General features: G+C 35.8%; 1 protein-coding gene across 5 annotated transcripts in view; it reads right to left on the bottom strand.

The window, feature by feature from the left end:
• The window catches only part of LOC128208913 (uncharacterized), a 63,306-nt gene extending 35,537 nt beyond the window's left edge, over window positions 1-27,769 (bottom strand). For 3 of the 5 annotated variants that reach the window (XR_008256917.1, XM_052912620.1, XM_052912623.1), the window contains exons 1-7: window positions 27,451-27,707; window positions 20,445-20,557; window positions 20,104-20,156; window positions 17,900-17,998; window positions 15,420-15,447; window positions 9,167-9,294; window positions 1,613-1,739 (exon numbers count right to left, since the gene is read on the bottom strand). Coding sequence is in view for 4 of the 5 variants with exons in the window: in XM_052912620.1 (XP_052768580.1) it covers window positions 1,613-1,739; window positions 9,167-9,294; window positions 15,420-15,447; window positions 17,900-17,998; window positions 20,104-20,156; window positions 20,445-20,502 (493 nt within the window). In the remaining variant the exon portion in view is untranslated. The other 2 variants (XM_052912621.1, XM_052912622.1) reach the window with 2 other exon arrangements.
• Between the last annotated feature and the right edge of the window lie 200 nt (window positions 27,770-27,969).

Raw genomic sequence — 27,969 nt, 5'->3', positions numbered from 1 at the left:
TTCTCGGGTGCAAGCATTCTTTAGTTATTGATTGGAAACCATTTTTCAGCTTTAGGTCACTGCCAAGGTAACGTTTTTCACATGAAGGTCACTGTGACCTTCACCCTTGACCTACTTACCTCAAAATCAATACAGGTCATCTACTGATCATGACCAACTTGCATACCTATTATGAAAATCCCTGGCCCAAAGGATATTCAGTTATTAAGCAGAAACCATTTCCTCATATCAAGGTCACTGCAACCTTGACATTTGACCTTTTAATCTCAAAATCAATAGGACAGGAGTTATGACAAAGCTGCATACAAGGTATGTTCCTGGATCTTAGCTTTCTCAAGTTATCGAGTGGAAACAAAATGTGTCGTCTGGAATGACTGATTGACCGATAGGCAAAAACTATATGTCTACACATTCATTGGGGGAGACATTATTCAGCTTCTATGCATAAATAAAGTTTTTCTTATATTGAGCCTTGTGACCTACTCTTTTATCCCGATGACCCTCTTTCCAAATCGCCCAAGATTTCATGGACACAATCATTCTGACCAAGTTTCACAGGGTTCAGATGAAAAAAAAGCAGCCTCTATTGCGTAAAGAAAGTTATGACCTTTTATCGTTCCAGACCCATCATGACCATCATTCTGACCAAGTTTGACAAAGACTGGATGAAAAAACAGCCTTATATTGCATAATCAAGGATTGTCTAATAGAGATAACCCATACTCAAACTGTCTACAACACAATCATTTTGACTGATTTTCAGAAGCATTGGTAACAACGTGACCTATAGAGTATAAACAAACCAACCGTTGATGCCAGATGGCGGACAAACCAACAACCACAAACGTTTACCATGAGCACTAGATGATCAATAAAAATTGTAGTCTTCATGTTAATGTTACATGTATTAACAATAGTGATGAATACCAGTAGCCCCCAGATACAATGTAGACATAGGAATGGCTACAACAATATCATTTTTCTACTTAGATGGACAAACATTGGCCTTACAGCGGTAACAAACAGTCATAAAAGAATGCCAGCAATTATCCATTTTTGCAAAAAATGCCAAAGATTGACTTATATGGGCCTATATATGTACCAATACTACATGTTAAATATAGTATACAGTTGGTGCATTAAAAAAACAACTTTTGTTAAACTTGAAAACAACTTCCAACACTTGTTATGTAATTTAATACAGAAATGCAACTTTCTTTGAATAAAACTCAAGCTACCAGTTTTACTTTAAGGCTAGTGCAAATTTTAATGACTGCTTCATGTATGATATACAGATATGAACAGCGCTGAGAAAACGCCAACTCTTCTCTTCTTGTATCATCAGTCAAACAAAGCAGAATAACTCAACAATTATAAAAGCCAGAGTTATACCCCTTGTTACCATGTCTTATAGTCTCTGGCAACATATGTACCAAGTTTCATGTGAGAATCTTGAAGGTCTTTGAGATATGGCCAACCTCTAAGTTCTTGCTTGCCTCAGCCAGCCATGGCTATTGTAATCTCAAATCTTGGTGTAGCTCAAATTTTTGTCTTCATAAAACAGACAAGCTAAATCAAGTCTCGGGGTTAACAAACCATGAATTATACTAACCCCTCTGTTTGTGTCTTCTCTCTTTCTTTCTCATCTGTTTCTTGCTTGGTTCCCGATACATCGGTGGGGGCGCGTAGGTCGGTTGGGGCTTGTCATCACGTCTGTCTTCTCGTCTTGGTGGGCAGTGCTGGATATAAACACATAATTCATTTAAAATTCAATAATATAATGTTGACAAGTAGTGCATGCCAACATGTTTCTGTTTTTCTTTAGCTGAAAAAGATATGACTACTCAATAATTATTTTAGCAAGATTAAAGGGCCTTGCTATGCATGTGCACATTGTCCCTGTCAACATGTGTACCAAATATCTATAAACTATAAATATCTTATACTGTTTTTGATTTATGGCCAAGGTTGAAGTTTCTGCAAATGAGGACAATGACACCAACGATATACCAAAAACTATCTAATCAAACTACCAATAACTTAACTTATCTAATCAAACTACCAATAACTTAACTTATCTAATCAAACTACCAAAAACTTAACGTATCTAATCAAACTACCAAAAACTTAACTTATCTAATCAAACTACCAATAACTTAACTTATCTAATCAAACTACCAAAAACTTAACTTATCTAATCAAACTACCAATAACTTAACTTATCTAATCAAACTACCAATAACTTAACTTATCTAATCAAACTACCAATAACTTAACTTATCTAATCAAACTACCAATAACTTAACTTATCTAATCAAACTACCAATAACTTAACTTATCTAATCAAACTACCAATAACTAAACTTATCTAATCAAACTACCAATAACTTAACTTACCTAATCAAACTACCAATAACTTAACTTACCTAATCAAACTACCAATAACTAAACTTATCTAATCAAACTACCAATAACTTAACTTATCTAATCAAACTACCAATAACTAAACTTATCTAATCAAACTACCAATAACTTAACTTACCTAATCAAACTACCAATAACTTAACTTACCTAATCAAACTACCAATAACTAAACTTACCTAATCAAACTACCAAAAACTTAACTTATCTAATCAAACTACCAATAACTTAACTTATCTAATCAAACTACCAATAACTAAACTTACCTAATCAAACTACCAATAACTAAACTTACCTAATCAAACTACCAATAACTAAACTTATCTAATCAAACTACCAATAACTTAACTTATCTAATCAAACTACCAATAACTAAACTTACCTAATCAAACTACCAATAACTAAACTTATCTAATCAAACTACCAATAACTTAACTTATCTAATCAAACTACCAATAACTTAACTTATCTAATCAAACTACCAATAACTTAACTTATCTAATCAAACTACCAATAACTTAACTTATCTAATCAAACTACCAATAACTTAACTTATCTAATCAAACTACCAATAACTTAACTTATCTAATCAAACTACCAATAACTAAACTTATCTAATCAACCTACCAATAACTTAACTTACCTAATCAAACTACCAATAACTTAACTTACCTAATCAAACTACCAATAACTAAACTTACCTAATCAAACTACCAATAACTTAACTTACCTAATCAAACTACCAATAACTAAACTTACCTAATCAACCTACCAATAACTTAACTTACCTAATCAAACTACCAATAACTTAACTTATCTAATCAAACTACCAATAACTTAACTTACCTAATCAAACTACCAATAACTAAACTTATCTAATCAAACTACCAATAACTTAACTTACCTAATCAAACTACCAATAACTAAACTTACCTAATCAAACTACCAATAACTAAACTTACCTAATCAACCTACCAATAACTTAACTTACCTAATCAAACTACCAATAACTTAACTTACCTAATCAAACTACCAATAACTTAACTTACCTAATCAAACTACCAATAACTTAACTTACCTAATCAAACTACCAATAACTTAACTTATCTAATCAACCTACCAATAACTTAACTTACCTAATCAAACTACCAATAACTTAACTTACCTAATCAAACTACCAATAACTAAACTTACCTAATCAAACTACCAATAACTTAACTTACCTAATCAAACTACCAATAACTAAACTTACCTAATCAAACTACCAATAACTTAACTTACCTAATCAAACTACCAATAACTTAACTTATCTAATCAAACTACCAATAACTTAACTTATCTAATCAAACTACCAATAACTTAACTTACCTAATCAAACTACCAATAACTTAACTTATCTAATCAAACTACCAATAACTAAACTTATCTAATCAAACTACCAATAACTTAACTTACCTAATCAAACTACCAATAACTAAACTTACCTAATCAAACTACCAATAACTAAACTTACCTAATCAAACTACCAATAACTAAACTTACCTAATCAAACTACCAATAACTTAACTTACCTAATCAAACTACCAATAACTAAACTTATCTAATCAAACTACCAATAACTAAACTTACCTAATCAAACTACCAATAACTTAACTTACCTAATCAAACTACCAATAACTTAACTTACCTAATCAAACTACCAATAACTTAACTTATCTAATCAAACTACCAATAACTAAACTTATCTAATCAAACTACCAATAACTTAACTTACCTAATCAAACTACCAATAACTTAACTTACCTAATCAAACTACCAATAACTTAACTTATCTAATCAACCTACCAATAACTAAACTTACCTAATCAAACTACCAATAACTTAACTTATCTAATCAAACTACCAATAACTTAACTTATCTAATCAAACTACCAAAAACTTAACTTACCTAATCAAACTACCAATAACTTAACTTATCTAATCAAACTACCAATAACTAAACTTACCTAATCAAACTACCAATAACTAAACTTATCTAATCAAACTACCAATAACTAAACTTACCTAATCAAACTACCAATAACTAAACTTATCTAATCAAACTACCAATAACTAAACTTATCTAATCAAACTACCAATAACTAAACTTATCTAATCAAACTACCAATAACTAAACTTACCTAATCAAACTACCAATAACTAAACTTACCTAATCAAACTACCAATAACTAAACTTATCTAATCAAACTACCAATAACTTAACTTATCTAATCAAACTACCAATAACTTAACTTACCTAATCATATTTCAAACATTATAAAAGCAGGTTGACTTCATTACCTATAACAGCAATTGCCAGAGAAGCACCCCTACAATTCCAATACCAGACATTATTTTCTGAAAAGACTTGTATACTTTTTCTTTTGACAATACATTAAGAGCTCCTAGAAACATGCACAAGCCATTCTCATCATGGTTTCCCCCATTGCAGCCCAGCAGAAACACTGCTGCAGAAATGCAGAAACATGCACAAGCCATTCTCATCATGGTTTCCCCCATTGCAGCCGTGCAGAAACACTGCTGCAGAAATGCAGAAACATGCACAAGCCATTCTCATCATGGTTTCCCCCATTGCAGCCCAGCAGAAACACTGCTGCAGAAATGCAGAAACATGCACAAGCCATTCTCATCATGGTTTCCCCCATTGCAGCCGTGCAGAAACACTGCTGCAGAAATGCAGAAACATGCACAAGCCATTCTCATCATGGTTTCCCCCATTGCAGCCGTGCAGAAACACTGCTGCAGAAATGCAGAAACATGCACAAGCCATTCTCATCATGGTTTTCCCCATTGCAGCCCTGCAGAAACACTGCTGCAGAAATGCAGAAACATGCACAAGCCATTCTCATCATGGTTTTCCCCATTGCAGCCCTGCAGAAACACTGCTGCAGAAATGCAGAAACATGCACAAGCCATTCTCATCATGGTTTCCCCCATTGCAGCCCAGCAGAAACACTGCTGCAGAAATGCAGAAACATGCACAAGCCATTCTCATCATGGTTTCCCCCATTGCAGCCCAGCAGAAACACTGCTGCAGAAATGCAGAAACATGCACCTGCCATTCTCATCATGGTTTCCCCCATTGCAGCCCTGCAGAAACACTGCTGCAGATATACAGAAACATGCACCTGCCATTCTCATCATGGTTTGCAGAAATGCAGAAACATGCACAAATCATTCTCATCATGGTTTCTCATTGCAGCCCTGCAGAAACACTGCTGCAGAAATGCAGAAACATGCACCTGCCATTCTCATCATGGTTTCCCATGGTACCCATCTTGCAACACTTGGTAAGCAATGGCTGAACTGGCTGATATGAAACAACTAACTTGCTAGCAAAAGGGGGTCCATGACCTTTTGAAAAAAAGGGCATTTTAGAACATCTTTTAAACTTTTATAAACATAAACATATAATTATCCCTTTAAACACGGAATACATAATCTGCAGTATATAAACTCACATCAATGTTTCATTCAAACGCACAGTAAGAATGTAAATTGACAGCAATATGAGTAATAAAGTAACAAGATAAAATATAAAAAAACACAGACAAATTTGAACCAGACCAGCCCAATGCCAATTGAACTGTCCATTTTGGCCGGTAGCCAGTTCTCACTGAGAAACCTGCTATTGCATCAAACTCATCCTACAAAAATACCCATAAATGCTTCATATGAACAAGAGCTGTCACAGTATATGACGAATGCCCCCGAATGTGACATTGACCTACGAACAAGGAGAGTACATGAAAAGTTGATCTTGCCTTTCCGAGTCAAATACATATGGCAAGTTATTTTAAATTGCCTCTGAACATAAAAAAATATCACCCATACTTGACAACCTACACTGTTATGTCTTTATATTCAGAATTCCCTTGTGAATAAACACTTAGTGTATCTTTCACCTTAGAGGTAGGGACATGGGTCTTGCACGTGACACGTCGTCTTGGTATGTGGAACACATGTGGCAAGTTATTTTAAAATCTGTCCAAACAAGGGAAAGTTACAGCTCGGACACAACAACCTATACTCTATGTCCTTATATGCAGCACTCCATTGTGAATAAACACTATGTGTGACCTTGACCTTTGAGGCAGGGACACGGGTCTTGCACACGACACATCGTCTTGGTATGTGGAACACATGTGGCAAGTTATTTTAAAATCTGTACATACAAGAGAAAGTTACAGCCCGGACACGACAACCTATACTCCATGTCCTTATAAATATGCAGCACTCCATTGTAAATAACCACTAAGTGTGACCTTGACCTTTGAGGTAGGGACACGGGTCTTGCACGTGACACGTCGTCTTGGTATGTGGAACACATGTGGCAAGTTATTTTAAAATCTGTCCATACAAGGGAAAGTTACAGCTCGGACACGACAACCTATACTCTATGTCCTTATATGCAGCACTCCATTGTGAATAAACATTATGTGTGACCTTGACCTTTGAGGCAGGGACAAGGGTCTTGCACACGACACGTCGTCTTGGTATGTGGAACACATGTGGCAAGTTATTTTAAAATCTGTCCATACAAGAGAAAGTTACAGCCCGGACATGACAACCTATACTATATGTCCTTATATGCAGCACTCCATTGTGAATAAACACTATGTGTGACCTTGACCTTTGAGGTAGGGACACGGGTCTTGCACGCGACACGTCGTCTTGGTATGTGGAACACATGTGGCAAGTTGTTTTAAAATCTGTCCATACAAGAGAAAGTTACAGCCCGGACACGACAACCTATACTCTATGTCCTTATATGCAGCACTCCATTGTGAATAAACACTAAGTGTGACCTTGACCTTTGAGGTAGGGACACGGGTCTTGCATGCGACACGTCGTCTTGGTATGTAGAAAACATGTGGCAAATTATTTTAAAATCTGTCCATACAAGGGAAAGTTACAGCTCGGACACGACAACCTATACTCTATGTCCTTATATGCAGCACTCCATTGTGAATAAACACTATGTGTGACCTTGACCTTTGAGGCAGGGACAAGGGTCTTACACGCGAGTCGTCTTGGTATGTGGAACACATGTGGCAAGTTATTTTAAAATCTGTCCATACAAGAGAAAGTTACAGCCCGGACACGACAACCTATACTCTATGTCCATATATTCAGCACTCCATTGTGAATAAACACTAAGTGTGACCTTGACCTTTGAGGTAGGGACACGGGTCTTGCACGTGACAGGTCGTCTTGGTATGTGGAACACATGAGGCAAGTTATTTTAAAATCTGTCCATACAAGAGAAAGTTACAGCCCGGACACGACAACCTATACTCTATGTCCTTATATGCAGCACTCCATTGTGAATAAACACCAAGTGTGACCTTGACCTTTGAGGTAGGGACACGGGTCTTGCACGCGACACGTCGTCTTGGTATGTGGAACACATGTGGCAAGTTATTTTAAAATCTGTCCATACAAGAGAAAGTTACAGCCCATACACGACAACCTATGGACGGACGGACGGACGGTGCGATTTTGATATGGCCACCTTCGGGGGCATAAAAACAAGGTAACACACAACCCATGCTACAGTGCTGATACGGGCTTGGAAAAAGTCAGTAGCGTGATACAGATTTTTCATACGGCGTGAATAGGATCATAAGGCTGCAATTTTCACAAATAAATAATTCAATATAATTCTAGCATCGTTGTTCCCAAAAGATGGGGCAAATTGAGTAAAAAAAAACTTACGGTTTGGACAATAATTACATACTTCTTAAGTTTTTTTTTATTAAAGAATATACAGGTTTAAAGGTTTTTCCAACAATTCAAGAATAACAAGTTTGTTTTTTTTTCCCCAACAAATCAAGGTTTATAAAGATTTAAAAGGATTTTCCAACAAATCAAGGTTAAAACAGGTTTTAAAGGATTTTTCACTAGGGGGTCTGTGCATGTTGGTTATCTCATTATAAGCTGGTTTTGAACAACTGGCCGCATGCCAATATATAAATAACACTTGCAACAAATTTCTTCAACTGCAAAAATAATCACTCATTCAAGGATTCTACATTGTATTTGTATACAGTAATTCCAATTTCTCTTATTGGGAGTTAATACCTCAAAAATGTAATTTAAGAAGCAGGCAGACATTGCTGGTACATGTTAAATAAATATTGTAAGAAACTCTAGCCCTGCATGTGGATATAACGACTTTTTTCTCAATTGGTGAAGGGGCATAACTCAAGAATATATTAGAAAAGTGTCCCAACTGTTTTCATGAGAAATAGCCGGTGAATCTGACATCACTTTGATGTCATGAAAACAGCAGAGTCAATTCACACAGACGGTTATCGCCCTCATGGATGTCCTCTTGCTACAATAGGATGTTCCCTGGTAGTTAGGATGTGGTATGACAAACACTGTGTATTACAAATTCTGTTTTTTTAATGACTTAGCCATTCTGGACCGAAATTGAAAAACAAGAACAATTTTCGGACCAATTTTTTAGCCATTTTCTGTAACTGCAATCGGTCTAGCACAGTCAAAATCAATCCAGACCGGCAAATTGTCAGATTTTAGAAGCCCTGTTTCAGGCTCTAACAGTTTATGGGTTTTGGCTAAATGTTTTAGCTTTTGAACACCACTGTCACCACTAATGACCATCACAAAGCAATGACAATATGTCAGTACTTTCTCTTGTCATTAGAAGCCCACTTACAAATCTTCCACCTGGACTTCCTTCATCATCATCGTCAGAGTCATCAAAGTAGAATTCTTCATCACAGTCTCCACCGAAGAACATCGGAAATCCAAACCGATGTCGCATATACCTGGCGAAAAACATCTCTGAAAAAAGGAAAGGATTTTAAACCGAACAGTTTGGAGAAGATTACAGTAAAAACCTTGTCCATCAGCAGGCCAGATTTTCTTAGCTTCAATCATTAGGGATAATAAGACGCTAGTGAAAACTGCATAGTTTTGTAGACCTAACATGTATTACTCACTTCAGGGGAATAACATGTATTATTCTTAAGGGGAATAACATGTATCATTATTCGGGGGAATAACATGTATCATTCTTCAGGAGAATAACAAGTATCATTCCTCGGGGGAATAACATGTATCATTCTTCAGGGAAATAACATGTATCATTCTTAAGGGACCTAACATGTATCATTCTTCAGGGGTATAACATGTATCATTCTTCAGGGGAATAACATGTATCATTCTTCAGGGACCTAACATGTATCATTCTTCAGGGGTATAACATGTATCATTTTTAGGGGAATAACATGTATCATTCTTCAGAGGAATAACATGTATCACTCTTCAGAGGAATAACATGTATCATTCTTCAGAGACCTAACATGTATCATTCTTCAGGGACCTAACATGTATCATTCTTCAGGGGTATAACATGTATCATTTTTAGGGGAATAACATGTATCATTCTTCAGAGGAATAACATGTATCACTCTTCAGAGGAATAACATGTATCATTCTTCAGGGGAATAACGTATTTCATTCTTCAGGGGAATAACATGTATCATTATTCAGGGAAATAACATGTATCATTCTTCAGGGGAATAACATGTATCATTCTTCAGAGACCTAACATGTATCATATTCAGGAGAATAACATGTATCATTCTTAAGAGGAACTAGAGCTATCACTGAAGGTGATTAATACCCCTGAACACCGCCTCTCATTATGATTTATTATTGTTTGAAGATTTATGCTATTCCATCTAGTAGTTTTCAAGTTACTGTCCAGACAAAAGTTTGACAAAAAAAAAAACACAGAAAAAGGCAATTACTCTGTAATTTGCTAAAATAGTGTAGTGATTCATGTACACTGAACTCCTTCTCATTGTGCTGTACCATAAAAGTTTATTACATTCCATCCAGTAGTTTTCAAGTTATGTTCCGGACAAGAAAAAAGTAACAAAGGGCAATAACTCTGTAATTGACTGAAATAAAATTGCGGTTCCTGTACACTGCACTCTCTCTTATGATAATCTATCACTGTATGAAGTTCTATTAAATTCCATCAAGTAGTTTTCAAGATATGTCCCGGACAAGAAAAAAGTAACAAAGGGCAGTAACTCTGTAATTAGCTGAAATAGAGTTATGATTATTGTGCACTGCACTCCCACTCATTATGATCTATCACTGTATGAAGTTTTATTAAATTCCATCCAATAGTTTTCAAGTTATGGTCCGGACAAGAAAAAATAACGAAGGGCAGTAACTCTGTAATTAGCTGAAATAAAATTGCAGTTCCTGTACACTGCACTTCCTCTCATTATGATCTATCACTGTATGAAGATTTATTAAATTCCATCACGTAGTTTTCAAGTTATGCTGCGGACAAGAAAAAGTAACAAAGGGCAGTAACTCTGTAATGGGCTGAAATAGAATTGCGGTTTCTGTACACTGCACTCCCTCTTATGATGATCTATCACTGTATGAAGTTTTATTAAATTCCATCCAATAGTTTTCAAGTTATGCTACGGACAAGAAAAAGTAACAAAGGGCAGTAACTCTGTAATTAGCTGAAATAGAATTGCGGTTCATGTACACTGCACTCCCTCTCATTATGATCTATCACTGTATGAAGTTTTATTAAATTCCATCCAATAGTTTTCAAGTTATGCTACGGACAAGAAAAAGTAACAAAGGAGAGTAACTCTGTAATTAGCTGAAATAGAATTGCGGTTCATGTACACTGCACTCCCTCTCATTATGATCTATCACTGTCTTAAGTTTTGTTAAATTCCATCCAATAGTTTTCAAGTTATGCTCCACACAAGAAAAAGTAATGAAGGGCAGTAACTCTGTAATTAGCTGAAATAAAATTGCGGTTCATGTACACTGCACTCCCTCTTATTATGATCTATCACAGTCTGAAGTTTTATTAAATTCCATCCAATAGTTTTCAAAAACAAGAGCTGACACAGAGACAGCGCGCTCGACTTTTTCGCCGCTTTTCAGTGTAAGGATTGAAAAGTTTTGGCGAAACATGCATGGAACACTGTTAGATTAGATTTCAATGCAATACATGATGTGCGGAGATATTAACATAAATGTGGTTACATGCAAAATTTTAACCAGAATTTTTAAGTGTATTAAAATGGCCATTATTTGCAAAACACAGTTATCTAACTTGATTATTCAATTAGGTTGCGTGGTTTAATACCATTGTATAAAGTCTCAATGCAATACATAAAGTACTTGCTGAGATATTATCCTGTTCGCTAACATGCAAGACCTTAACCAGAATTTATAAGTCCCATAATAAAGGGGCAAAAATTATATAATATGAAAGATAGAGTTATCTTACTGGATTAAATAAGAAGGTTAAATGGCTGGGAGCCTGTGTGTAAAGTTTTAATGCAATACATGATGTATTTGCTGAAGCATTGACTTAAAAGTGGTTACATTCAAAACCTTAACCAGAACTTCTATGTTGAATAAAAAAAGGTGCCATTATTTGCATTAAATGCAAACTAGAGTTATCTAACTTGGTAAATTAAGTAGGTTGGATGGTTGAGTACCATTGTATCAAGTCTCAATGCAATACCTCAAGCAGTTGTTGAGATATTAACTTATGTGTGCTTGCATGCAAAACCTTAACCAGAATTTCTAAGTCAAATAATAAAGGCCTATCATTTGCATTAAATACAAACTAGAGTTATCTAACTTGGTTAATTAAGTAGGTTTGATGGTTGAGTACCATTGAATCAAGTCCCAATGCAATACCTCAAGTAGTTGCTGAGATATTAACCTATGTGTGCTTGCACGCAAAACCTTAACCAGGATTTCTAAGTCAAATAATAAAGGCCTATTATTTGCATTAAATGCAAACTAGAGTTATCTTACTTGGTTAATTGAGTAGGTTGGATGGTTGAGTACCATTGTATCAAGTCTCAATGCAATACCTCAAGTAGTTGCTGAGATATTAACCTATGTGTGCTTGCACGCAAAACCTTAACCAGAATGTCTAAGTCAAATAATAAAGGCATATTATTGGTATTAAATGCAAAGTAGAGTTATCAAACTTGGTTAATTAAGTAGGTTGGATGGTTGAGTACCATTGTATAAAGTCTCAATGCAATACCTCAAGACGCTTGGGTGAGTAGTATAGCTCTCCTTATTTTTCCAATAGTCGAGCTAAAAAGGGAAATAGCTCAGTAATGAGCCAAAGTAGAGTTTTGGTTCTTGAACACTGCACTTTCTCCCATTGTGCTTTACTATTGTATGGAGTTCCAATGAATTCCATCCAGTACTTTTCAAGTTATACTCCAGACACAAAAAAGTAACAAAGGGCATTAACTCAGTAATAAGCAAGAATAGAGTTATGGTTATTGTACACTGCACTTCCTCTCATTATGCTCTACAATTGTATGAAGTTTAATCCAATTCCATCCAGTAGTTTTTAAGTTATGGTCCAGACAAGGTAAATTGCAACAGACCGACCGACAAACCAACAAAATGACAGACCGACCGACCGACCTCAGAGTGACTCCAATATACCCCCTTCAAACTTCGTTTGTCGGGGGTATAATAACATGTATCATTTTCATGAGAATAACATGTATCATTCTTCAGAGCCCTAACATGTATCATTCTTCAGGGGAATAACTTGTATCATTCTTCAGAGGAATAACATGTATCATTTTCAGGGAAATAACATGTATCATTCTTCAGGGGAATAACATGTATCATTCTTCAGAGGAATAACATTTATCATTCTTCAGAGACCTAACATGTATCATTCTTCAGGGGAATAACATGTATCATTGTTCAGGGGAATAACATGTATCATTGTTCAGGGGAATAACATGTATCATTCTTCAGAGGAATAACATGTACCATTCTTCAGGGGAATAACATGTAGCATTCTTCAGGGGAATAACATGTATCATTCTTCAGAGGAATAACATGTACCATTTTCAGGGGAATAACATGTATCATTCTTCAGGTACCTAAGATGTATCATTTTCAGGGACCTAACATGTATCATTTTCAGGGGAATAACATGTATCATTTTCAGGGAAATAACATTTATCATTCTTCAGGGGAATAACATGTATTTTTCTTCAGGGACCTAACATGTATCATTTTCAGAGGAATAACATGTATCATTCTTCAGGTACCTAAGATGTATCATTTTCAGGGGAATAACATGTATCATTTTCAGGGAAATAACATTTATCATTCTTCAGGGACCTAACATGTATCATTTTCATGGAAATAACATTTATCATTCCTCAGGGGAATAACATGTATCATTTTCAGGGAAATAACATTTATCATTCTTCAGGGGAATAACATGTATTTTTCTTCAGGGACCTAACACGTATCATTTTCAGAGGAATAACATGTATCATTCTTCAGGGGGATAACATTTATCATTCTTCAGGGGAATAACATGTATTTTTCTTCAGGGACTTAACACGTATCATTATTCAGGGGAATAACATGTATCATTCTTCAGGCGAATAACATGTTTTGTTCTTCAGGGACCTAACATGTATTTTTCTTCAGGGGAATAACATGTATCATTCTTTAGAGGTATAACATGTATCATTCTTTAGAGGTATAACATGTATCATTCTTTAGAGGTATAACATGTTTCATTCTTCAAGGACCTAACATGTATCATTCTTCAGGGGAATAACATGTATCATTCTTCAAGGGAATAATATGTATCATTTTCAGGGAAATAACATTTATCATTCTTCAGGGACCTAACATGTATCATTTTCATGGAAATAACATTTATCATTCCTCAGGGGAATAACATGTATCATTTTCAGGGAAATAACATTTATCATTCTTCAGGGGAATAACATGTATTTTTCTTCAGGGACCTAACACGTATCATTTTCAGAGGAATAACATGTATCATTCTTCAGGGGGATAACATTTATCATTCTTCAGGGGAATAACATGTATTTTTCTTCAGGGACCTAACACGTATCATTATTCAGGGGAATAACATGTATCATTCTTCAGGCGAATAACATGTTTTGTTCTTCAGGGACCTAACATGTATTTTTCTTCAGGGGAATAACATGTATCATTCTTTAGAGGTATAACATGTATCATTCTTTAGAGGTATAACATGTATCATTCTTTAGAGGTATAACATGTTTCATTCTTCAAGGACCTAACATGTATCATTCTTCAGGGGAATAACATGTATCATTCTTCAAGGGAATAATATGTATCATTTCTTCAGAGACCTAACATGTATCATTCTCCAGAGGAATAACAGAGGCATAACATGCATCATTTTTAGAGACCTATTTCAAACCATAAGGAATGCAGAGTCAAAGGAGATTTTTTCTTGGTTATAATGAAATATATTTTGAAACTAAGTGTTAGACTGTCAATGCTAGAATAGGTCTCCTTTAATTATGAGTTTTATATTCTTATTTCATTTTTATGACACTCCCTTCATAAGTATTTAACTGAATTTCCTCATCTTACGATATTTTGCCCTACTCTTGTTGATGAGATGGTCTCAATGATAATAGTCCTACTCTTGTTGATGAGATGGTCTCAATGATAATAGTCCTACTCTTGTTGATGAGATGGTCTCAATGATAATAGTCCTACTCTTGTTGATGAGATGGTCTCAATGATAATAGTCTTACTCTTGTTGATGAGATGGTCTCAATGATAATAGTCCTACTCTTGTTGATGAGATGGTCTCAATGATAATAGTCCTACTCTTGTTGATGAGATGGTCTCAATGATAATAGTCCTACTCTTGTTGATGAGATGGTCTCAATGATAATAGTCCTACTCTTGTTGATGAGATGGTCTCAATGATAATAGTCCTACTCTTGTTGATGAGATGGTCTCAATGATAATAGTCCTACTCTTGTTGATGAGATGGTCTCAATGATAATAGTCTTACTCTTGTTGATGAGATGGTCTCAATGATAATAGTCGCTTACCTTCAAACATTTGTCTGAGTATATCCTCCTGAAATCAGAGTTACAAAACATTTTCTTAATTTGTCATTTTTATCAATGCCATCATCGTTACTATCAATTTAAGGTATCTGACGTTCAAACACGCTTGTCATTTCATCCTGCCTTTGGCAAAAATGCTCAACTATGAAGCCCGGTAACTCTATGTTAATTTGGCATGATTTGAACTGGTGTTGCTGGTGACTCCAGAGCTACAGCTAACTTTTTTACTTAAAGTGTATGTTACACCCTTATACAATCTAGTAATGTGTATGATACACCTTTGGGTCATTTATTAAAGTGTACCGGTACATTAAATTACAAATATGAATGACTGATATTGTAGCGTAACCGCATATTTGCACAATTACCGCCCTTTGTTATAAATTAGCCATTTGCGCTTACAAAGTTAAATGTCTGGCTGTGTATTTCAAAGGTTAGTTTTACATTTTAGACTAATTTATTCCATACAAATATTTAATTCGCGACAATAATAATTAAAGAAATCATGTTAAACATTATCAATTAACCGGGAGTTGTTTTCATAAAGAGTATAAGTAAAAATAAAGCTGTCTCCCTTCATGTTTTCGCAAAGTGGAATATACCCGTTTTACCCATCTTAATAATGAACTCGTACGCCCGGTGAGTATATAAGCGCGTCGCTCAGCTGAAAGATTCATTCTGTGTTTGACCGCCGTCGAGGTAATATCAAACAGTAACCGGAAATAGTCTTTTGAAGGCAAATAATTAGAGTCTTGACCTTCTGGCTGTTTATTATTGAACACAGAGCATTGCGATCTGTGGGATAAAAAGGCACCAGGAACTTGACATCTATAGGGTAATCTAGCGTTCCAGTTCAAGTAGCCAGATACATAGAGCATTGCGATCCAGTCTGGTGAACGGAGCTGGTGACTAGAAACTCTAGTAAGCGTCATACCTGACATCTGCGTTGGCCACAGAGCATTGTGATCTGCGCGCTGACAAAGGTTAAGGTATTTTGCATCGCAAATAAATAAGCTCCCGTAAGAGAAAGCCATTCATCAAGTGACTTAACTTTATATAAACCAATGCATAATCTTTGAACCCTGATTATTTGGTTGATTATGTTTTAACTCACCAATCATTTTTTCGAATCATTTGTTTAAATCATAAGGCAAAGTAGCCTGAGGAAAATTTATATAAGAGCGATCCATATAGGCTCTACGACACCGATTGAACATACAGCCAGCACGTTACAATATTTTATAAAATAAACTTTTAAAGCACATATATAAAAACTTACACAAAATTGAAATGTTGTTCAGCAAAATAAAAGTCCTATTTAATTTGCTGAGCAACATTTAAAGTTTGTGTAAGTTGATTTACACAGAATAGAATCGAAAAAAATAAACGCTACGCAGCGGTTACGTCCCCTAACGAGTTTACCATTTAGTCAAAACAGCTAGCGTAAAACGGTCAGAATATACTAGTCAAAACGGCTAGCGTAAAAACGGTAAAAAATACTCGGAAGAACGTTACGCCCTATTTTTTTTCATTTAATCGTACCGGTACGAAGAGCTATTTGATTTTACGTCGTAATGGATGATTTTTAAAGTGTATTTACGCCCATTACGACTCTTATCTGTAGCTCTGTAACTCTATGTTATTTTGGCAGGATTTGAACTGGTGTTGCTGGTGACCCCATGTTCTTTTGGCATTATTTGAACTGGTGTTGCTGGTGCATTATCTGAACTGGTATTGCTGGTAACCCCATGTTATTTTGCCATTACCTGAACTGGTATTGCTGGTAACCCCATGTTATTTTGGCATTACCTGAACTGGTATTGCTGGTAACCCCATGTTATTTTAGCATTACCTGAACTGGCATTGCTGGTAACCCCATGGTATTTTGGCATTAATTGAACTGGTATTGCTGGTAACTCCATGTTATTTTGGCATTACTTGAACTGATATTGCTGGTAACCCCATGGTATTTTGGCATTACTTGAACTGGTATTGCTGGTAACCCCATGTTATTTTGGCATTACTTGAACTGGTATTGCTGGTAACCCCATCTTATTTTGGCATTTCATGAACTGGTATTGCTGGTAACCCCATCTTATTTTGGCTTTGCTTGAACTGTTGTTTCTGGTAACCCCATGTTATTTTGGCATTTCATGAACTGGTATTGCTGGTAACCACATGTTATTTTGGCATTTCATGAACTGGTATTGCTGGTAACCCATGTTATTTTGGCATTACTTCAACAGGTATTGCTGGTAACCCCATGTTATTTTTTCATTACTTAAACTGGTATTGCTAGTAACCCCATGTTATTTTTGCTGTAGGACACTGTTGCTATCGAAGGCAGAGGGGCTGTCTTAGGAAGAAGGACCTCAGGTACTTACCCTGCTGCTGTCGGTGGGGGAAGGACCTCAGGTACTTAACCTGCTGCTGTCTTAGGAAGAAGGACCTTAGGTACTTACCCTGCTGCTGTCGGAGGGAAAAGCAGAGGGACCTTCTGTCAGAAACTTGTAGGCATAAGCTATTTCCTGGAACTTCTCCTTGGCATCTTCACCGGTATTCTGTAAAATATAAAGGCAATATTTTAGTAAATCATTTCAAATGTCAAAGCATGTGTCCCTCGGACTCGCATATTTCATCTCGCAAAAATTAAGAGTCCTAAGCATAGTTTTATGCAAACATTACTGCAAAACAATGTATCCTGCTGTTAAATCATTTACTTATCAATGAATTATGGAGACCTAAAAACTCATGGAACTTTTTTGATGAAAGAACTTCATACTGAAAATTTTTTGTGTGTATCACTACTCAATGCATCATCTGTCAAAGATGTTCAAACTTTTGAAACACACAATTCACAAGTCAAAATTACACTAAGCATAGTTTTATGCAAACATTACTGCAAAACAATGTATCCTGCTGTTAAATCATTTACTTATCAATGAATTATGGAGACCTAAAAACTCATGGAACTTTTTTAATGAAAGAACTTCATACTGAAATTTTTTTGTGTGTATCACTACTCAATGCATCATCTGTCAAAGATGTTCAAACTTTTGAAACACACAATTCACAAGTCAAAATTACACTCTTTTTTTATTACATTTGTATGGAAAAATCAGGCTGTTACATGTAAGCAAATTTAACAACACAAAGATGCTAAATTTTAACAAACAAATCCCTTTTTTGAATGAATTTTTCACAAGGCAATATCATTGCAAAATGTGCCATACATATTTCTCTAAGTCAATATATATTATGTTATGTATAAATAAATATATAAATATATATATATATATATATATATATATATATATATATATATATATATATATATATAATCATGGGCCTGTGGCACCTTAACTTTTAAACTTGCAATGACCTTACTCAGAGTCCCAGTCTAGACATTAGTCACATTACCCTGTATCCCAGTCTAGACCTTACCTGGTGCCCAAGTCCAAACCTTACCCAGTGTCCCAGTCTAGACCTTACCCAGTGTCCCTGTCTAGACCTTATCCAGTGTCCCAGTCTAGACCTTACCCAGTGTCCCTGTCTAGACATTACCCTTTGTCCCAGTCTAGACCTTACCTGGTGCCCAAGTCAAAACCTTACCCAGTGTCCCAGTCTAGACCTTATCCAGTGTCTCAGTCTAGACCTTACCCAGTGTCTCAGTCTAGACCTTACCCAGTGTCTCAGTCTATACCTTACCCAGTGTCCCAGTCAAGTTCTTACCCAATGTCCCAGATTAGAACTAGCCCAATGCCCCAGTGAAGACCTTATCTAGTGTTCCAGTTTAGACTTCATCCAGTGTCCAAGTCTAGACCTTACCCAGTGTCCCAGTCTAGACCTTACCCAGTGTCCAAGTCTAGACCTTACCCAGTGTCCCAGTCTAGACCTTACCCAGTGCCCCAGTCTAGACCTTACCCTGAATCCCGGCTAACCCTTATCCAGTCAACATCTAGACTCTACCCAGTGTCCCAGTTTAGCCCTAACCCAATGTCCTAGTCAAGACCTTACCTAGAGTTTCAGTCTAGAGCTTGCCCAGTGTCGCAGTCTTAATCTTACCTAGAAATCCAGTATATTGCTTAGTCCCTTTACCTTTACTCAGAGTCCCAGTCTAGATCTTAGCCAGTGTTTCGGCTCACCCTTTCCCAGCGCCCCATTCTAGACCTAACCTAGTGTTCCATCTAACCTTAACCCAGTGTCCCAGTCTAAACATTACATAGTGTCCACGTCTAGACCTTACTCAATGTCCCAGTCTAGACCTTACCCAGTGTCCAAGTCCAGACTGTACCCAGTGTCCCAGTCTAGACCTTACCTAGTGTTCCAGTCTAACCCTTACCCAGTGTCCCAGTCTAGACATTACCTAGTGTTCCAGTCAAGACCAGACCTAGAGTTCCAGTCTAGACCTACCCAGTGTCCCAGTCTTTTCCATTGACCAAGTCTAGACCTTACCTAGTGTTCCAGTTTAATCCTTACCCAGTGTCCCAGTCTAGATATTACCTATTGTCCACATCTAGACATTGCCCAGTGTCTAGACCTTACCTAGTATTCCCAATCTAGACAATACCCCATTTCCCAGTCTAGACTGTACTCAGTGTCCCAATCTAGACAATACCCTGTTTCCCAGTCTAGACTGTACTCAGTGTCCCAATCTAGATCATACCTTGTCAGGGTGAAATTGCAAAGCAAGCCTCTTGTAGGCTCTCTTTATTTCTTCTGAAAATGAAAAACACATTAAATACATACCAATTTGAAACTCTATAATTTATGCAGCATTAGAATAACAGATAATTCAAATATCATATAAATAGCTTATTTTGTCTAAATGTTAGAGTTGTTGATTCCATTATCATAATACACAGAAGACCAATCTTAAAATGCAGAACAAAATATGTACATTATATTTCTATTCCGCTAAAATAAACTCATCTGAAGAGCTAAATTCTAATTTAAATGAACTCTTAATAACAGAAATCCCAAACTCTAAATTAAATGACTGCTTACCATCTGAAGCACCATCCCGAAGCCCCAGGGCTCGCAGGCATTTCGCTTTCTCTGTCATTCTACTTATTTATGCTAATATATGCAGGCACCATGAACTGAGAAATCAAATAATCCTGAAAAGAAAAATATATGTTTAAGCCTTAAAATATAATGTCTGTGTTTCAAGAACCTAGCCCTACTTAGTGTTTGACAGGCAACCCAAAGGGACTGAAGAAGTGGAACAGATTAATGGGGACTAAAGAAGTGGAACAGATTAATGGGGACTGAAAAAGTGGAACAGATTAATGGGGACTGAAGAAGTGGAACAGATTAATGGGGACTAAAGAAGTGGAACAGATTAATGGGGACTGAAGAAGTGGAACAGATTAATGGGGACTGATGAAGTGGAACAGATTAATGGGGACTGAAGAAGTGGAACAGATTAATGGGGACTGAAGAAGTGGAACAGATTAATGGGGACTGAAGAAGTGGAACAGATTAATGGGGACTGAAGAAGTGGAACAGATTAATGGGGACTGAAGAAGTGGAACAGATTAATGGGGACTGAAGAAGTGGAACAGATTAATGGGGACTGAAAAAGTGGAACAGATTAATGGGGACTGAAGAAGTGGAACAGATTAATGGGGACTGATCAAGTGGAACAGATTAATGGGGACTGAAGAAGTGGAACAGATTAATGGGGACTGAAAAAGTGGAACAGATTAATGGGGACTGAAGAAGTGGAACAGATTAATGGGGACTGATGAAGTGGAACAGATTAATGGGGACTGAAGAAGTGGAACAGATTAATGGGGACTGAAAAAGTGGAACAGATTAATGGGGACTGAAGAAGTGGAACAGATTAATGGGGACTGAAGAAGTGGAACAGATTAATGGGGACTGAAGAAGTGGAACAGATTAATGGGGACTGAAGAAGTGGAACAGATTAATGGGGACTGAAGAAGTGGAACAGATTAATGGGGATTGAAGAAGTGAAGAAGTGGAACAGATTAATGGGGATTGAAGAAGTGGAACAGATAAATGGGGATTGAAGAAGTGGAACAGATTAATGGGGACTGAAGAAGTGGAACAGATTAATGGGGACTGATAAAGTGGAACAGATTAATGGGGACTGAAGAAGTGGAACAGATTAATGGGGATTGAAGAAGTGGAACAGATAAATGGGGATTGAAGAAGTGGAACAGATTAATGGGGACTGAAGAAGTGGAACAGATTAATGGGGATTGAAGAAGTGGAACAGATTAATGGGGATTGAAGAAGTGGAACAGATAAATGGGGATATTGACAAATTTTCTAATAATGCCATTTAAAATGTCTTACACAGGGAAACTGTTCATTTGTTTAAAACATCAGCCAATTGTATAAAACTGGACAACTCTTAGGATTGGTCAAAGTTAGCCAAAATGTTCATTAATTGGTCAATATTTGTTTAATAATGTATATCAACCAATCAAAATATTGTTATGTACAAACTAGCCAAAAGATAACCCGTGGACAACTTATCAAAGTTTTATACAATTGGCTGCAGATCTTTTTGCTATCCACCGCAGGCTCAAATATACCCAGCCACAAGTTACATTGTTTAAATTCATGGTCATAACGTTCCTTCAACCTTGTAATACCATTTTGATACTTCCTTCACTGTTTTTTACTTTCTGATAAAATACGTTCACCATTCTGCAGCCAATTGTATAAAACTTTGATAAGTTGTCCACGGGTTATCTTTTGGCTAGTTTGTACATAACAATATTTTGATTGGTTGATATACATTATTAAACAAATATTGACCAATTAATGAACATTTTGGCTAACTTTGACCAATCCTAAGAGTTGTCCAGTTTTATACAATTGGCTGCTGAATCTGATGAGTGTATAGATGGATTCCACATGCAGGCATTAAAATCATGTTTATTACAATTATAAACAATAGTATTTAAGATTTAATTTACAACATAACAAAATGTCATCTTGCTTTAATGTCTTGACCAACCCGAATGGCTATCTAGCATATTTGAGACTGTTGCCTTAAACAAAGATTATTTCTATTTAAGGGAGTACAGGCAAAGTGATATCAGTACAAACTTTTACAACTATGGAGTCGTACCAGATTCAGGAAAGTCATCCCATACATGTGAGAATTATATATTAAACCGTCTTTGTTATATATCCTATAATAAAAGATTTTGTATATTGATATTGGTAAATAATCATCAGATTAAATTGATATATTTCTTACTTTATTTCAGTATTTAAGCCCATTCAAGCAGGGTTCCCGCTGGCGATCGCCATTCTCACCATTTGCGACAAAATCGCAAAAATGGCGACAACTTTTCAAATTTGGCGAATTTATGGAGACAACGTTATTTTTTTTGTAAATATTTCTTAAAATGGCGTAAGCAGAGCCCATGCTGCCTGCATAGATAATCGATTCTGTCACTGTCATAAATCAAGCGCATCTGCTGATGCGACAACAAATCCGATAATTAGGGCAGTCACGGTCCAGTCAACACCTCGCTAATAATTGCGGAATTTTATTGCTTTCACAGCTTAACAATGCCATCCTTTAACTAGTATGTCTCTTATTAGCAAACAATTTTAAGATTTAGCTCAACAGCTTTGTTGTTGCGTAATTAACAGGTTAGTTTTAAAAATGCAATTTTAGGTTGTCAGAAAGACATGTGATATGCAAATTTCGTAATGACGTTTAAGCACTAAAAATAGATTTGCTTTCAGTTTTGTCGCAATTCGTAATTGCTTTAAATGCAGTAATTTAGGGGTTTGAAAGTGTTAAAAAGATAAACAGAGGTCATTTGGTATGCTTACAAATAAATAGAACTACATCCCATTTGATAAAAGGCTTCCAATAACTTGGCTGGAGTAAAGAGTAAACACTATTTCAACCGGACAGTATGGCCTTAGTTTGACAATGTAAATTGCTTTAAAGTTTCCATTTATTTTAAGTTTATCTCATAATTTCATAATTGTATTCTTTAATTCTTTGACACTTTTTTTCCGGTCCCGAATTTATTCCTTCTTATTCTATATAAAATAAATTTGTTTGTGTTGATTTTTTTATCTCGACTTTTTGTCTATGTCGACCTCGTTTTTCAGTCCCAGTGGTCGAATTTCACACATTTCCTATGTTCTTTATGTCGAACTGTAGATCGAGACGTAGGTGTGAAAATATTCATGACGGTTTGCCGCATGTCGCAAAATACCGTGCGTGTCAATAAAACAAACTGTCATAATTGGGGGATACAAAAATGTAATTGGTAAGTGCGTATAATTAAAGTTGTTTGTTTATGTATTTAATTAAAGAGACATTTATTGCTCAAGCTCTTTGGTATTTAATATAACATGAACATTTTATTGATCAGATATCAATCCCGAATGGGAACAGTAAGAATAACTTCAAAATGTCAAATGTTAGTTCCACTGCTCTGGTCGATCAATTCAGGGAAGGACCCAGTATAACCTCTTACAATGTACAAATGTATGCAATTGTGGTTTTATAAGTGTTTTGTGTGATCCATAAACGTAAAAGAAATAAATTTGACACAAAAAATTCTTCTTTTGTTTCACTTTATTTTTCAATAATAAGTTTGCTGTTTTCACGACAAAAATATTTAACAAAACCGTTCAATTGTGGATGTAAACATCGTACAATCCAACTCAAACGTGTTGGGATTAGTGATATTTTTTTTGTAATTCGGATGAGTCAACTTTTCGTTATCTCGACTTTTTTCACTAGGTCCCGAAAAAGTCGACATAACGAGGTTCGACTGTATATGTCGCATTTTTGGCAATATTTCTTCTTTTTTTATTTATATATACTTGTACATATATTTTGTCAATAGAATAACAATTTCTCATATCTTGTGCTTCATATACAACAATATTATATTATGTTCTGCACGACAATGTGCTAATTAAATGCAATTTAAGGCTCTTAAAATGCTTAAAACCCATGAGCTTCAGGGGGCTTTGCCCCCTCTGAACCCCCACAAGGGCGCTGCCCTGGACCCGTAAGGGGGCCTTTCGCGGCCCCCTTAACTCCCTGCGAAAAAGTGGTGACAACTTTTTAGAACCCAGGGGGAACCCTGTCAAGAACAGTTATCAATATGTAATTGCCAAAATGAACTATGTTTACCTATCAATAGTCAGCCTAGTTCTGGGTTCCATAACTTTACTGTAGATATTTTTATTTTTTTTATGTTTAAAACACGTCCCAAAAGGTCTTCCTCTTAAATTGGATACAAAATCTGCTGTCTATTAAAAATGATGACTTTCACACTCATAGATAGGAATGAATATATCAATATTTTTTTTTCAATTCCCAAATAGTCAGACTTGTTTGCAATCAATCAAAAAACATGTTTCCTTTGGCATTCATCAAAGAGTAAATACACCATCATTATAATAAATAAATACTTTGTTCACCCAGTTGTCTACTTTCAGTTTCAATTCTCAGTTCTGTCATTTTCCAATATTGGCAATGTCAAGGTCAATGTCATGTAAACATGTAGGTGAGGCATGACAAAGAACAGCATTGTCTATAAGTTATTTTAATCCCCTCCTGCACCGAATAATTTACTGTCACTTTTGAATTATTTATCCTTTTGTTGACAATGACACGTGTTTTTAACACAATGTTTTTAACTCTTAATTTGTTACATGCTCTCTGATTGGATAAAAAATATACAGTACACTCCACGCGGAACTACCACTTTCCGTTTTCCTCGGCGGATTTTGGTCATCGCGGACGCGACATCCAATTGATCATAATCCTCTTTCCTCAGCGTTTTTACTTGTTCACCCACCGAGGCTGATCAGTGGACCGTATAATTACAATCGCAGCGTTACTCGGAGGTAAAAACACCGCGAAACTCGGAGGAAAACCGATAAGAATCTCCCACTGTATCTAATTTTGTTTAATTTATTTGATATTTTTTGCTACACCCGTAATTATTTATAAAAATAATTTATTTCGCATACCTAATTTTCGGACATCCAAAGGACATCAATCGTAACTTACCAAGTTTCACAGACGAAGATTATCTATCTACCTAACCGTATACACCACTGTTGACAAGTTAATTAGTAAATACCCATCCTAAACGATGTATTGCATGTAGAAAGAGGAAGTGTGAAATATTTATTGGAGGATTAAATAAACAACAAGGGCAATCAAGGGATTAAGAAAACAAAGACATGACATTTTTGTAAAACGATCTGCTAATAAACTTTCAAACTTGTACCACACTTATAGACTGTAAGAAGCAATTATGTACAGTTATACTTATTGAATCATCAATAAAAGTCAACACATTCAATGATGTAGGTAACTAATTAATGTGATGAATTAAAGTTGGAAATGCAATACTTAAATTACATTCGAAAACACCACTCAGACACATTAATCCTGCATAACAATATACATGCTCTCCATGAGATCCTCAAGGATAAAAGTGTGAGTTATGTGACGTCACACAGTGTGACTGTTTGATCTGAAGCCGATAGAATGTGTTATTCATTTCAATGCATGTTTAAAATGGTGCTTAATGGGATTTTAATTTACTTGATGAAGGATTTACACTTATATGCGTAATAAATAAGTTTGGAACCATTGATAACTACAGATAAATGAATAAGTGTTAATAAGTGGTAAAATGCAAATTAAGAAACAATGACCGAAAAATATTCACACTTACAAAGTTCTCAACACCTTCATTACTCCAATCTAATTAAGTTCTCAACACCTTAATATAGTAAGAGAAAGATGACAATAACAAACACACACTATGGTATATCTTTTAATTACATAATGTGAAAAACAACAGTTGTTTGACGATGCTGATGAAAATTTACAATAATTGTTTTTAAAAAGAAACTTACTGTACTTTGAAAAAATAATTAACTAATTATTTAATACTGTTTTAACAGAAGCAATGTACTGTAGTAGCTATGCACAAAACGCGGAGTTCCGCGATTAGGTCAACAAATAATAATAAAAGGTTGCATACTCGGCGGAAATCCGCGATAAATTAAAAACGCCTCTGAGTCACCGAGGAAAGTGGTAGTTCCGCGTGGAGTGTACTGTAGTTAAATAAACCAATGAAAATCCACCTTTCACCATGACACGGATATCACATCATTGTATGTCTCTGTAAATAGACGCTTGCATGTAGGGGAAATAACTGTTTTGTTTATATTTTCATCATCTTTTATTCTTATTTTGTTTTGAAGTTTTAGAACTCCAGATTGGGAATTTTTATTCAGATATGGGAAAAAAGGATACTTTTTGCCGAAAACAGGCTATAAATATTGCCGAAGAAAACCCTGACAATTCATAACTGTATTTTTTATTCATTTCTGAGGGGAATTGATTACCTTTTTTAGGGAAAATATGACTAATTTTAGGGAAAATTGGACGATTTTTGGCGAGGGGAAACAGTCGTTTTTCGGTGGTAAATTTAACGAAAAAAATTCACTGACACCTTACATGTAAACAGGATACATCTTCTTTATACTGTATATGTGGGGACTTCACTTCATCTGGTAGGACTTTGTATTGGTACCACTTCTCCAGTTATCATTTTAGGCCTTTTATTTAAAATAATGCACCAATCAGTTATAACCACGACCCCCCAGATCCGAGGGTATACCTGGGATAGCCGGGGAAATGGGCCGTGTTTTTACCTTTCTGGTAGCCCGGCAGTGCCGTGTGAATGCCGTGGTTTTATCTTCGCATTTAATATAGTGGGGAATGGGCCTTACCTATGGTCCCTGGGGTGCGGGGGCATTAGGCAGTGATTTTACCATCAGTTCCTACCCGCAGTGCGGAGACTTTAGCCAGGATTAGCTGGATCAAAAGTCAAAATCCCCGCTATTCCCCGGACCTCAGGGGGCCGTGGTTACAAGTGACTGGTGCATAATTCAAACAATTTTTTTTTTTTATCAATGATCTAAATCATTTTAACTGACCAATGAAACAGAGACAGCCTACCTTAATTAGTAAAAACAGACGCAGCATACAGCGGCAGGTATGATTGACAACCAATAACTCATAATATTAACGCCCAACGATAATTTATAAGTAGAACTATGAAAACGAAAGTTGAATTCTAATAACGGGGTTACTGGCCCTGACATACGCAAAATTTGAAATTATAATTTTCCAACAAAAACACAGCTTTAACTTTTTTAAGCTAATGCATTGCCATGATCCCCTTTCGAACGAATTGTTAGTTTTGAACAGTTGAGTTCCTCACTTCGCATATCTACCTTCCTGTATTATTTGACAGAACGTCGGGTGCTATTTCCCGCGAAGTAATACAATCACAACGAACGAAAATTATTTTATTTGGGATTATATAATTTAAAAGTAAGTTGAGACCATATTGCCAGTGAAATAATACTTAATTTTCACTTTAAATTTATTTCTAAGACTAAAAATATTTTCAAATTTGTATCACATAATAGATCATTACGTGGTATAATAATAAACAATTTCGTCTAATAATTT

This window comes from Mya arenaria, chromosome 11 (genome assembly GCF_026914265.1).
Source record: "Mya arenaria isolate MELC-2E11 chromosome 11, ASM2691426v1".
Lineage (NCBI taxonomy): Eukaryota > Metazoa > Mollusca > Bivalvia > Myida > Myidae > Mya > Mya arenaria.
The sequence above is the reverse complement of the archived record's forward strand: the minus strand, read 5'-3'. Positions and strand labels throughout refer to the sequence as shown.